Raw genomic sequence first — 12163 nt, 5'->3', positions numbered from 1 at the left:
GCTTGGAGCGGTAATTTATGGGTTGTTGGCCACATTGGCAGCGCAATGGACTTACTCTGTTCAAGGATGGTCGCTCCGGTAGTTTCTCCCTCGCAACTAAGTGGAGTGGAGATAGTCTGCACGGAATGCCCGAGACTGCCGTTGCTTCAGGTGGTCATTTTCAGTTGATCGTACTTCTGTTAAGCATCTCCGACTGCGCTCAATTGTCGGGTGGTCGAGCTGGGCGAGGCGACATCTGACCAGTCCAACGCCTTTGACAGTGGAGATGAAAGGAGGTGGCTACTGTCCCCGACCACTTCCGTCCAGTCCCCCCCAAGCTCGTGCATGACTAGTCATTCAATGAATTCTGGCGTCTGTGCATATGGTTGAAATCCGGGTTCTGGGGGAATAGAGATCTGAATCGTGGGGCTCCAGATGAGATACGGGATAGACGATCCATCATCGATACAGTACTGAATGAATTGATGGGCGGTCGGCATCTGGCAGAGCAAGAGTAAGCCGAGTCGGCCGGCTGGTTCTCGAAGGAACCGACCGAGGAAGAATAATGGAAATCGGTTGGAGTAGGCTGGCAATAGATGAACGATGCCGTCAAGTGACCCCTTGACAGCGTTCCAACCTTCCATCGAAGCTAAATGCTCAGTTATCGCTGGCCCTACCGTTGTTAAACAAGCACGCGTGCTTTGCCACTGGCGACCCACGGTTGACCCTAATGGTGCAAAGATTTGGGCACAACGGCAACGTGATACATCGGCAAGACCCCGATGGCTATGACCTCGTCTCGGGAGAAATAGGTTTGGCTGTACCATTGTCTGTGCTGTTCGTCCATAGAATGTGCTGAATAGGTACGGAGTCGTCCAGGGCGGATAAGGGCTATCGCCAGGAGGAGGTCAAGTCTCGGTCGGGGACTGCTTGCACCGGCTTCATTCATTCATCAGCTACCTCGTGTCGAAAAGCACCCGATTATGCTTTGGAGTGTGGTCATACGTTCAAATGTGGTGCGTTGTTCCCTTGAATTAAAGTTTACATCTATCAAGTTGGAGGAATGGAGAGGTAAAAAGCATCCATGATTCTCCTCCTCCACCTCCAACAAGGTTACCGCACCGATAACACACCCCCGATAAAGCCGTCCTATGGTTCGGATCAGACGATCATCCAGCAAAGCCGGAAGGGGGCCGATCATCCGTGGGCTGGCCAGCGTTCTATGGCAGCCTGTAGTCGTTCTTGAATTCCTATAGGATTTCGGCTGACTGGGGGCTGAATCCTCATGCTGTAGGGCAGGAGGAACGGAGGGTGTCTGCGTTTCTGTATGCATTGGTATGCATGGGACGAAGATGGGGACGAGGGCGGAGGCGGAGGCGCACAAGCATTGCTGCGCCTACGAACGAACCAACCAACGAACGAACGATGGTCCAAGCAAGTCAAATGAACAACTTGTATGCCCTCGTACTAAATACTGTAGTCCATGCACTAAACCTTACCTTCAGATTGCTTACACACTAACTAGTCTGGTGGTACCAGGTCTTTCTCTCATGTCTCATGCCAACGGTTCTTTGACCACATTGCAGACATTGACGACATGCTTGGCTCCTTGAGCCCTGAGGGACCGTACCGGGCTACAGACCATCAGCGTACCTTAGTTCACCTCGCAATCAATTGCTTGCCGCGCTTCAATTGCGGTCGGAAAACGAGTGTGGAGAGAGAGCCGATAGATTGATTACCCATGGATGGATTCCCCGCATGGTCGGATTTTTGGACTGAACCCAGCAGTCGGGTTCCGGTGGATGATTCATCCGCCAGGGTGCAGATTGAGAATCTCTCAGTAGTCAGTCTGGCAGACAAAGAGGAACAACCAAGGCAACCAACTAGTAAGTTAGTTAATCTTATCCTCCTTGGAAGTTGGAAGAGAGAGTCTGAGTGTCTGTCTGTGTCCCCTTTTTTTTTTTTTTTTTTTTCTCTTTGACTGTTCAGACAATTAGGGGGGGAGAGAGGGAACAGTTGGGAGAGTTGAGACTAGGGGATGAAGACAGAGTAGGGTTAGCGTGTGGTACAGTACGGTAAAAGTGTATGTACCTTTAGTTCGTACAGTACCTTAGCCTTCCAACTAGGCTAGCCATGCGGGTGGAAGTTCACCCACGGTGGGGATCCCGCTGTTATGCAGCAACCACCACCACTCGTTGGCCGACGGGTTACGTACTTACCTCCTTCTAAACACCCTAACAGTCCTGCCATGCTTTCCCATGGGTCGACCCTTCGACACTAGTCGACAACTTCGACTCAGGAACTCAGGAGAATCACGCCAGAGATGCTGCTTTCCCACTCAGTCACCCAGGAGACCTGACAGAAAACGCTCAGGGATCGACAACCCACTGTGCATTGTTGAGGTCAATCGTTGCTGCATTGTGCAAGAGTATCGGCTGGAGACCCGAGGATCCTTATAACAGAATTCGATAGACATCGTCAGCTCTGCATGTCACTATTTCTCCAAGGTCTATCTCTCCATGGTAGCCTTGGGGAGGCAGCAAGAAGACCGATGAGGCGCATGACGGTCCCCGATAGCGGCGAGCTGCAGATACTAAAAGCCCGGTCGTGGCTGGGCTGATGAATGATGCACCAGAGAAAATCTCCGAGGATGCGGAGCTGATAGATGGAATGGACATATCCAGGCTGGGAGAAGATGACCACGTCCTTAGCAAGGCAATTTGATAGTCTGATATCAACTGATCCCTGCCTACCTGCCTCTCTACCGGCATACTTGGTTGGCTCTCATGTCAGGTTATGAAGTAGTCTCTAGGAATAGATTGAAAGGGATGGGTTTGAAGTCTCTCAGGGAGGATGAAGAAGATGACGATGATGATGATGCCCTTCCTACTCCGTAGTCTACCTCGCATATGCCCGTCTGTCTCCCGTTTGCCTGCCGAGGACCCCAGGAAAGTGCCAGTGCCGGACTATACCAATGCATACTGCATATTATTGAGTCTATAGGGTTCGTGTGGCTTTAATCTAATCAAGACCGACGGACGACCTTGTCTTCAGGGGCAAACCATATAGAAAGGAATAAATGAAGTAAACTCTGTTCATGGGGGGGAGACTCAAGAGGAATTGGCACGGTAACCGGACGGTATCAAGTCCCTGGATCTGCCCCACAGCAGTGGGCTTGGGGAGTCTGTAACATCCATGGCTCGGCTGCCATTTGCCCCACTCAGAGCCTAGTTCGGTTCTTTTTTTCTCTGTTTCCTTTCTTTGCTTTTTCCCTGTTCATTATTCTTTTTACTTTTATTTATTTTTATTTTTGCCATGAATTGATTTCTTCCCGGGGGCCGCAACCACGGCTCATTTGCAGTACCTGCAGCCTTTCCAGTGGTAAGAAGGCACCTCTGGAGAAACATGCGAGGAAAAAAAAAAGATGACGCCAGGAATCCTCAGCAGAGAAGACGACGAGAAAATTAAAAAAAAAAGGCATAAAATCAAATAAAGTAAAATGAAATCAACTATACCAATACAGTTTACTCCGTACGTACTGAGTTCTCCGGTAGAAGTGGGTTATCAATGGCGCCGGCGTAAAATTATTCGCACCATCACGATATCTCCAACTTGCACCTCCTCTTTTCTCTTCGTCACTCTCTTCTTCTATTTTCCCCCTCTCTCTTGATAATTTTCCTTCCCCTCTCCGAGGTGAACCTGGTGTTTCCAACCTTTGGATCACCAACTTTTCCAGGCTCTGGTCTCATCCTCAACATCATCATCATCATCATCGGGGGCCCTTTTTTTTTCTGCTTCAGAATTGCTTTTACCCCCACCAGACCTTCTTCCGCCCCCCCACTTGGTTCCTTCTCTCCTTCCACACGCCCCCCCTAAGCAGTAACTCTCGCTTGCTTTTGGGCTTCACGCAAGCTGCACCCAGAACTCTCTGCCCCCTTCAGCTTCCGTTCCCTCCTCTCCTGTCTTATCCTGTCTTATACCCGTCAATCTTGCGTTTCAACAGGCCCATGTGGAAACATCGGCCCCCCTCCAGATCGGATTCCAATCCTGGAACCAACATTCCAGCCCGTCACGGATCCGAGCGTGGTTTCTTTGGTCGCTCGAAAAAGAAGTCTCCGCTTCGTAAGTCTATACCACTGTCTTGACTGCTTTTCTTATCTGCTCTCGTACTAGCGTTGGTCATGAGGATGTCTTAAGTTTCGGCTGCTTGAATCTTATATTGTTGTTTCCTGCTGCCTCTCTCTGCCTCTGGTCCTGTTGCTGTCTCTCTTTTGGACCCATTTCTGTCTCCTCCAATCCCTTCACCTGCAGTTACTCTCCACTCACCTCTCTCTTTCCTACCTCCCCTCAATCCTGCATTGCATTGCTGCTCTCTGCCTGTGAAGCGGACGGCTATCACCCCAGAACCCACGGGGAGAGCACAGCGCTCATTGTCCTTGAGTCTCTGCTGTGTTATGCTACCCTACTAAGCCATTTCCTTACTCTCATCTCTACCGCTGAGGTCCATCACCCCCGGCTACGTCTTTTCTCTTCAGGGACTGACCTCGATCAACGAACTACCGCTTGCAGACACCTCCGGTTCCGATTCTAACACTCGTTCATTACGCCCTTTTCGTTCCTTCACCCACCGTTCAGACCGTCCAGGGAGCGGTTACTCTGGCCATTCCGACCCCACTCGACCCCGCGCATCGTCCAACGCGAATAGTGCTTCCGGCTATCCGAACAATAACCTCAATTCATCCTCTGGATCTGTCGGCGCAGGAAACCCCATGGCGGCCGTGGACGTGGACCGCAGCCGGACGCGGCGCGAGAGGACCTTTGTGGGCAGTGATTGCGCCGTGTGTGACGAGCCCTTAGAGCATACCCTGCGCGGAGAGCGAGTTCTGCAATTCTCCTGCGCTCACGTATCACATGAGGCCTGCTTCTATGAGTTTATTCGGGAATGCGAGGGCCAGTACTGCCCTACATGCGATGCGCCGCTAGGCTTGGACACTAGTCGGGGAGGCAATGTGCTCGATCTTGGTAGGTGGAAAGTGCGTTCTAGGTGTCATATTGGCATGTGCTGATCGATTACGCATAGAAAAACTAAGCAACATTGTCCGCTCGGTGACCAGCGACGCAGCTACGCAACGAAGTGGTTATACGACCCCTACGCCATGGGATTCGAACTCAGCTCCCGGACGTCGTCCCAGTGATGCAGGAAGTCGCCCCAACACCAACCGCGAGAGTCGGGACATGTATGTCCGTCGAGATAGCAGAGACACTGGCAGCCATCGCGATCGTGTCGAACGTCTCACCCAGGGCTCCCGTCAACAACATTCACGAAACGGCAGTGCCGCCGGGTCGTCCGCGGACTACAATGATCCGCAACAGTCGGCCAATGTCAGACGGCATGACTACGACGTGCAAGCCATGGAGTCCGACATCAGCCCCCGTCCACCTATCACGAAAAACCCAATCCCGGCACCGACGGTGACCATTCGCAGCGAATTCCCCACTCTCAGTCGTTCCCGCCAACAGCAGGCCCTGACCTGTCTAATCACCGTCGAAGTGCCCGAGGGTAGCTGGCGTCCAGACGACGATGACTTGCGTCATACAGAAAACGCGACGCCGCAACCACCGGACGAGATATTGAGCGCCATGCGGTTCCCTACCGTTCAAGAGCCTCGACAGATTCCTTTCGAACCGCAGGAGAATCTGGACGAACTTGCGGAGCAATTGCGTAAGAAGGTGGACAATTGGCATGGATTGGAATTCCAACGGTAGGTTCATTTCACCTGTTGCCAACGAAATCCTGGAGCTGACATACATGAAGATTTGGCAAGCTTAGATTGCATGGCCAGATGAGCGTGGGCAAGGATCGTCAATCTTGGCAGGAGCTGGAATGCTATCTGTTTGGTGAGATGCTCATCTGTGTGAAGGAAAAGAAAAGCAACCCCCGTCGTCACCCGGATGAGGAGCCTGCCAAAGCGAAATCTACGAGGTCAACACTGAAGGGTTCAATTTTGATCAAGAAGCACCTTCAGAGCATGGAGGTCTCGCCAGGTGAGTTGAAGTTTCAGGACTAGATGACCGTGAATACTGACAGTGGTGTAGATGACCTCGTCCTGGCTTTGAACTTGTCTGTGGCTGAGCTTCCTTGCTTTTACCTTCGCTTCCCTACCCGGAAACAGCTTGACATCTGGCGCCGGGCCCTCATAGATTTGCATCCAGTGGATGGCATGTCCCGAAACGGCGACTTTGACTTGGACAATTCTGGTGCCGAGGAAGAAGAATACCGAGCCAGTCAGATCAAGCGCCAGGCTTCTCTGAATTCGTCCCACGGAGGAGCTCGCTCTAACAACACGGCTATCACCGATTATACCAATGCCGGCATGGAGAGCCCATATCAATCCTCATTTCACATCCCTCTTGACCTTGTGGTCGTGATACCGGTCTCTTCGTCCATGCAAGGACTGAAGATTACGCTGCTCCGCGATGCTCTCAAGTTTCTTGTACAGAACCTAGGCCCCCGCGATCGTATGGGGTTGGTAACCTTTGGCTCGAGTGGTGGAGGGGTGCCTCTCGTCGGCATGACTACCAAAAACTGGGGTGGTTGGAGCAAGATTCTTGACTCTATCCGCCCGGTGGGCCAGAAGAGTCTTCGTGCCGATGTCGTTGAAGGTGCTAATGTGGCCATGGACTTGCTTATGCAGCGCAAGTCGGCCAACCCTGTCTCCTCTATCCTTCTGATCAGCGATTCCTCCACGTCCGATCCAGAGAGTGTCGATTTCGTTGTTTCCCGCGCGGAGGCCGCCAAGTTCGTATCCATCATACCACCTTGAGAAGTGCTTTCATACTGACCATATGCAGGATTAGCATTCACTCCTTCGGTCTCGGCTTGACCCACAAACCGGACACGATGATCGAACTGTCAACTCGCACCAAAGGCTCATACCTCTATGTCAAGGACTGGATGATGCTTCGTGAGTGCGTGGCTGGCTGCTTGGGTTCACTACAAACCACTTCGCACCAAAATGTCAAGCTCAAGCTTCGTTTACCCGAAGGGTCTCCGGCCAAGTTCGTTAAGATCAGCGGCGCTCTTCACACCACGAAACGCGCTACGGGGCGGGATGCGGAGGCTGCTCTTGGAGATCTCCGCTTTGGAGACAAGCGCGATATTCTCGTTCAACTCGTGATCCCCCCGGACAACTCGAGTCAGGAAAACCTGCCCCAAGATGCTTGGGAGAGTCTAGTGTCTGGACTCGAGGCACTTGGAGGTGTATCGGACACTGATGACCAGCGTGTGTCCAGTGTGGAGGAGGTCCCATTGATCCAGGCAGATCTGACTTATGGTGACCTTCTGAGGGACGGCCATCTCACCCATTCTCCCCGACCTTCGCTGCTGGCCATTACCATGCTTCCTCCGAACCCGAAAGCCAAGCCTGGCCGTCCCTCTAGCCCCCCTATTCCACCTCTTCCGTCCATTGTTCAGCGACGCATGGAGCTACTGACGTCCGATATGCTAACCAGAGCACTAATTCTCGTGTCGCGTGGGCAGCATGATCGCGCACAACATCTTTTGACTGAGACTCGCAGTATCCTGAAGGGTCTTGGTAAGGGTAGCCTGCCTCCTCTTCCTCCTGGGGCGAAGCCCTCTGGCACTAGTGACTCTGGTAGCCGAGGTGGAACCCCCACATCGTCCTCATACGATGGCCACTCCGGATCTTCAGACACGGCAACTATCACGCCAGGAGCTGGGGTTGACGCGCAGACCATGACCGCCTTGGACGCAGACCTGAAGGCTGCTCTGGAGTGGATCAACCACCCAGCTGTTTTCTCGCGCGACTCCCGCAAGGCTGTTCTGCAGGGAATTGGCGTGATCTCCTCGCAGCGTGGCTACACCTTCCGCTCCCCTGCTGAAGCTCACTGGGCACAGCGCGTGGCTGGGGTCCGCCGCCTGACTGACCGTTCCAAAGAATGGCGGGAGACCGGCGACGACGCTCTGATGGAAGAATGAATTGTTTTTCCTCTTTTACACATTGCCCTTCCACCTATTATCGGGGTTGGCCTATCTGTTTTGATTTTCGCTTCTGTTCCTGCCACTTATGATACCACTCTGTTCACCACGACTGTGCGACATGATACCACGGTTCTTTTTACTTCGTCTCTAATTCACTTGTATTCTATACTGAGAAAGTTTCTGTACATACCTACAAGCTTTGGTTTACTACTTAATTGGCGGGGGGTGGTCATCTTGTCTTCTTGGGCTGCGTTATTTGGGAATGATTTTCACGGCTTTGGTGATCCGGATGGTGTCATTGATGAGGATCTGGTGTTTGATTGTTACCTTTACATACACGTGTTCGATAATAGATCTGTACAAATATTGATTGGTATCTGATTTCAAAAGTACTACTACAGAAATGTGCCTTGTATCAGAATCGACGGCCGGGGAAGGCGGTATGCGGGCCTCAGACCCTCATGTTGATACTGTCTCGAGCATATACCCAAATGTGAGAACTATACTCTTTTATGCTGCAAGTACCCAGCAGAGAGTAGCCCAGCTGGGCCGTAATACTCTCTACATATTCACATTATTGGTGTAGTTGAGAGGCCGGCTACATGATTCAAAGCAATTCACCAGTAGACCTACGGACTACGGAAGTCGGTGAATAACAACAACCCTAAACAGCTAAGCATTCAAGGAATTGTTCTACATTACCCATCTCTGAGCTTGGTCGACATGCCACAGATTATAAGCCCCGAGCCTCTTGAACTCTGGGACAAGTCCTGTTCCATGTTCCTCTCTCCCACTTAGTTGAACTTGAAGCCTTTTCCAATAACCCAGATACCTGAGATTTCCAAGGCAGTACATCTCCACAAAGATCCACATATCTCTTCTATCAAACAGACTTCGAAGTCCTTGAGCTTTGTGATGCACTCAGCAAACCTACAAGAGGCCATCCGTTGATTCAGATCAGGCCACCAGACCGATTACCAGACTGGCCATTAGACAGTCCTTCAAGACATCAACATCATACATATTATCTTATTTCCGCTCTGGGAAAGCACTTTGGCTTCACGTTAAGCCACTTAATAAGAACTCTGATGGTCCAGCTACCTGACGCGAAACAATTTACTCAGCAATCTGCATGTCAAGAAGTCCGTCAAGAACGAGGACAACCACAATCAACGACGATCAGGGACTTAAGGATTCGTTCTAGATTGCCTATGTCTGAGCGAACCATTATCTCCCTCCCCAACTTCTTCAAATTCGTTACCGTCATATTCAGAGATCACTTCCCGCCCCGATCCCCTGCACCCGTCTCTGCACATCACCAGACCCATTGGTGTGGGGTGGTGTGGGGTGATCGATCCTCTCCGCGCTTCATTCCAAGCCTGTTCAATCGAACCAACCGCATCGCAAGATTCGTTAGTTCTTGGTATAGCCCTCCACAGGCGTACCGTACTTTTCGATGCCGGGATAGATCGATCACACGCTACCACCTTTCCCAGAGTCTTTTGAACGCTGACTCCAGATAGTAAATATAACCGCAAACCCACGCACTCCTCGAGCATTGCCTTTGCTATATTCTCCCGGAACTCCACACATCTGGGGCCGAAGAACGCTCTTTTGAAATGAGTCAGGGGAGAATAAAGCGCACATAGCGGCCCCCCCCCCCATGGAGAGGAACAGATATCCTCCCTGCTCCGACATGGGGTCTGGAGCGGAACACGGATATAGGTGTCATGCTTGTTTTGGCTGTTACATTCGTCACTTTAAGACAAGATACGCTCCCTAGGTTGGTGGAATATGCACTCGACAATGGGTATGAAATCACTTCGATGGGAGTCATCGACACAGCTAAATGCCCACGCCTGATCAGATCTTGAACTTTTGGTTGCCTCACGCCCACGGAAATTCCAGTATCCGGAAGAAGTTTCTCAAGGGGAATCCTGATGGATTGGAGTATCAAGGAATAGGTTCGCATTGCGCCCTACAAGAGTCAATAGGCTTGATTCGCTATGCTTGTATTGTCCCATTCATGGTCCTTGTCTATAGTATACGTCTCAATGATATAATACAAATATTATTATGCTAGGTTTTCCCACACACTATGCATGAAACGCGACACCGGTCTCGGCACTGGCACCCTCCGACTCCCCAGCAGCGACGAACTCGAACCCCAGGGCGCGCCAGTTCAGCTCCTTGCGCCAATGTAGGCCGTAGTACTCCCGGTTCTTCGTCGATGCTTCCTCCGTTCCACCCTCAGCCTCCTCCTCCACTGGATGGTCCGACCCAGCCTCAACGGGCACCGGCTTGACCACGGGCTCCGACGCCAGACCGCCGGACACCATCCGGCCGCGGCGCGGGAAGATCACCGCCCGGAACCGCGAGAGAAGCAACCCCATACAGCAGCAGATGCACGGCTCATGCGACAGGTACACATCCAGGTCGTTGCAGAGATAGCCGCCCTGCTCGCGGGAGCGGATCCGCGGCCCCACACCTCCTGCGCCCCCACCTGCCTCTGCCCCCTGTTCCTCCACCTCCTTGTGGTGGAGGTGGATCGCATGGGCCTCGGTCTCCGTGGTCTTCTGATACTTCTCCGGCGGCGGCGCAGCCGCATCCTCCCTCTCTACATCCGCCCCTCCCGCTCCCGCCACCGTCTCCGCTCCGCGGAGCGGAACCTCCGACTTCTGGAGAAAATACTCCTCGAGCCCGTACAGCACGGGTCGGATCTTCTGCCTCCGCGACCCCGGCTTGTCCTCGCGCCGCTTGCTCGAGATCAACTCCACCGCCCGCATCAGCGCATGCAGCTCCGGCCCCCCTTCCCAGTCGGCATCGTACGTCCCGCAATGCGGACTCGGCCCGCTGCCGCCGCCCGCGATCTCCGCCGGCGCGGGCTGGCCCCCCTCCCGCCGGGAGTACCGGCCGTCGCCGGCGACGGCGACGATCGCGTCGGTCCAGCTGCTTGCTTCAGTTTCTTCTTCTTCTGTCGGTTCCAGTTCCGGGTCCACGACCACGGCGCCCACCCCGCGGCCGAGACCGCTTCGCTCCGCCTCGGCGGCGACCGCCTGCGCCAGCGCCAGGTAGCGGCCGGCTTTCGGGGCGATGGCGTCGCGCACCCGCGAGAGGATCTGCGGCGGGGGGGCGATCAGCGCGCGCGGCGCGGCCGGGTTGAAGACTACGGGCCACATCTTGGAGGACCAGTGCTCCGCTTGTGTGGGGGTCAAGGGCGGTTGCATGGGGACGGTGATCGTGTGGAGGGTGATGGTGCTGGTTGCAGGGGCGGTGGTGGAGGGGGTGGTGGTTTCGGCGGCGGCGGCGGCGGCGGCGGGTGCTGGCGCGGAAGTGGATGGTAGGGAGGGATCGGCTTTCTCGGGGCGGCGGTACGAAGGGGGCCAGGAGGGTCTGGAGGGCCTCGGGAGCTGGGAGCGGCGACGGAATGAGGACGAAGATGGTTTGCGAGGGGAGGTAGCCTTCCTTGAGAAGGGTGGGGCGGAGTGACTCGGGGATCTGGTTGTGCTTGGCGAAGCGGCGGAGGTGGTTCAGGGGGTGGGAGGAGTCGCGGGGGAAGGCGGAGTCGAGGGCTCTGTTTGTGATGCTTAGTGATTGTTCTTGTTATCGGGGCAGATAGAAAGGAAGCTAGCAGGGGTGAGGGGGGGCAAACGGACTTGATGACTTTCGACGCGGTCTTGACGTTGACTTCAGCGACGTAGGCGTCCGCTGGTTCAAATCATTAGCTGAATGAGCGAGATCAGATTCCCCTCGAGACGTACCGTATTCTTCAACTGGGCGAGTCTCCTGGACGGACCGAATGGGAACCACTTCGCCCACGAGGGGTTGAACCCCACGCAGGATGGTCTCCACATCCATTGTAAGAGTAGTCAGAATGGTGCAAGCTTGTCGTGAGGACCGCAGTTTTAGCCTGGAGATTTCGAGCAGACCGGAAGTGAGGATTCAGTTCTATATGTATAAAGACGACTCATGCCTTGCGCTTGGGTGAGCAGCCAGGTATCGCCAGACTGAGCCTCTCCCATGGAGATGGAGGTCCGAACCGCAAAGATGGTTTTCCATGGATGGGATGGAAGCTCCCGCAACCCTGAGCCCTGTACCCTAAGCCCTATATCTGACCGGTCCGGTTTAGTGCAGACTTGATGAATCGTAGACGTCATGCAGCGCCAACCACTTTAAGTATGG

At 53.6% G+C, this 12163-nt stretch overlaps 3 protein-coding genes across 3 annotated transcripts; 1 reads left to right on the top strand and 2 right to left on the bottom strand.

Annotated features, from left to right (window-relative positions):
• Positions 1-76: 76 nt before the first annotated feature.
• Positions 77-996, bottom strand: BO86DRAFT_180229 (uncharacterized protein). The gene has a single exon (XM_025666588.1). The coding sequence runs from the start codon at positions 804-806 to the stop codon at positions 333-335; it is 474 nt and encodes a 157-aa protein (XP_025524380.1). The 5' UTR covers positions 807-996; the 3' UTR covers positions 77-332.
• Positions 997-4402: 3406 nt separating this feature from the next.
• Positions 4403-8106, top strand: BO86DRAFT_180194 (von Willebrand and RING finger domain protein). The gene is made up of 6 exons (XM_025666587.1): positions 4403-4480; positions 4549-5001; positions 5060-5741; positions 5795-6024; positions 6076-6778; positions 6838-8106. The coding sequence occupies exons 2-6, from the start codon at positions 4749-4751 to the stop codon at positions 7976-7978; spliced, it is 3009 nt and encodes a 1002-aa protein (XP_025524379.1). The 5' UTR covers positions 4403-4480; positions 4549-4748; the 3' UTR covers positions 7979-8106.
• A 1912-nt stretch (positions 8107-10018) lies between these two features.
• Positions 10019-11993, bottom strand: BO86DRAFT_458458 (putative tRNA-specific adenosine-34 deaminase subunit Tad3). Its single transcript, XM_025677296.1, has 4 exons — positions 11743-11993; positions 11638-11689; positions 11406-11555; positions 10019-11374 (listed from the first exon to the last, which is right to left on the bottom strand). Exons 1-4 carry the CDS (start codon positions 11837-11839, stop codon positions 10078-10080), a joined length of 1596 nt encoding a protein of 531 aa, XP_025524378.1. The 5' UTR covers positions 11840-11993; the 3' UTR covers positions 10019-10077.
• Between the last annotated feature and the right edge of the window lie 170 nt (positions 11994-12163).

The sequence above is a fragment of the Aspergillus japonicus genome (assembly GCF_003184785.1).
Source record: "Aspergillus japonicus CBS 114.51 unplaced genomic scaffold BO86scaffold_57, whole genome shotgun sequence".
Classification (NCBI taxonomy): domain Eukaryota; kingdom Fungi; phylum Ascomycota; class Eurotiomycetes; order Eurotiales; family Aspergillaceae; genus Aspergillus; species Aspergillus japonicus.
Note: the sequence above shows the minus strand (reverse complement) of the source record. Positions and strands in the feature narration are given on the sequence as shown.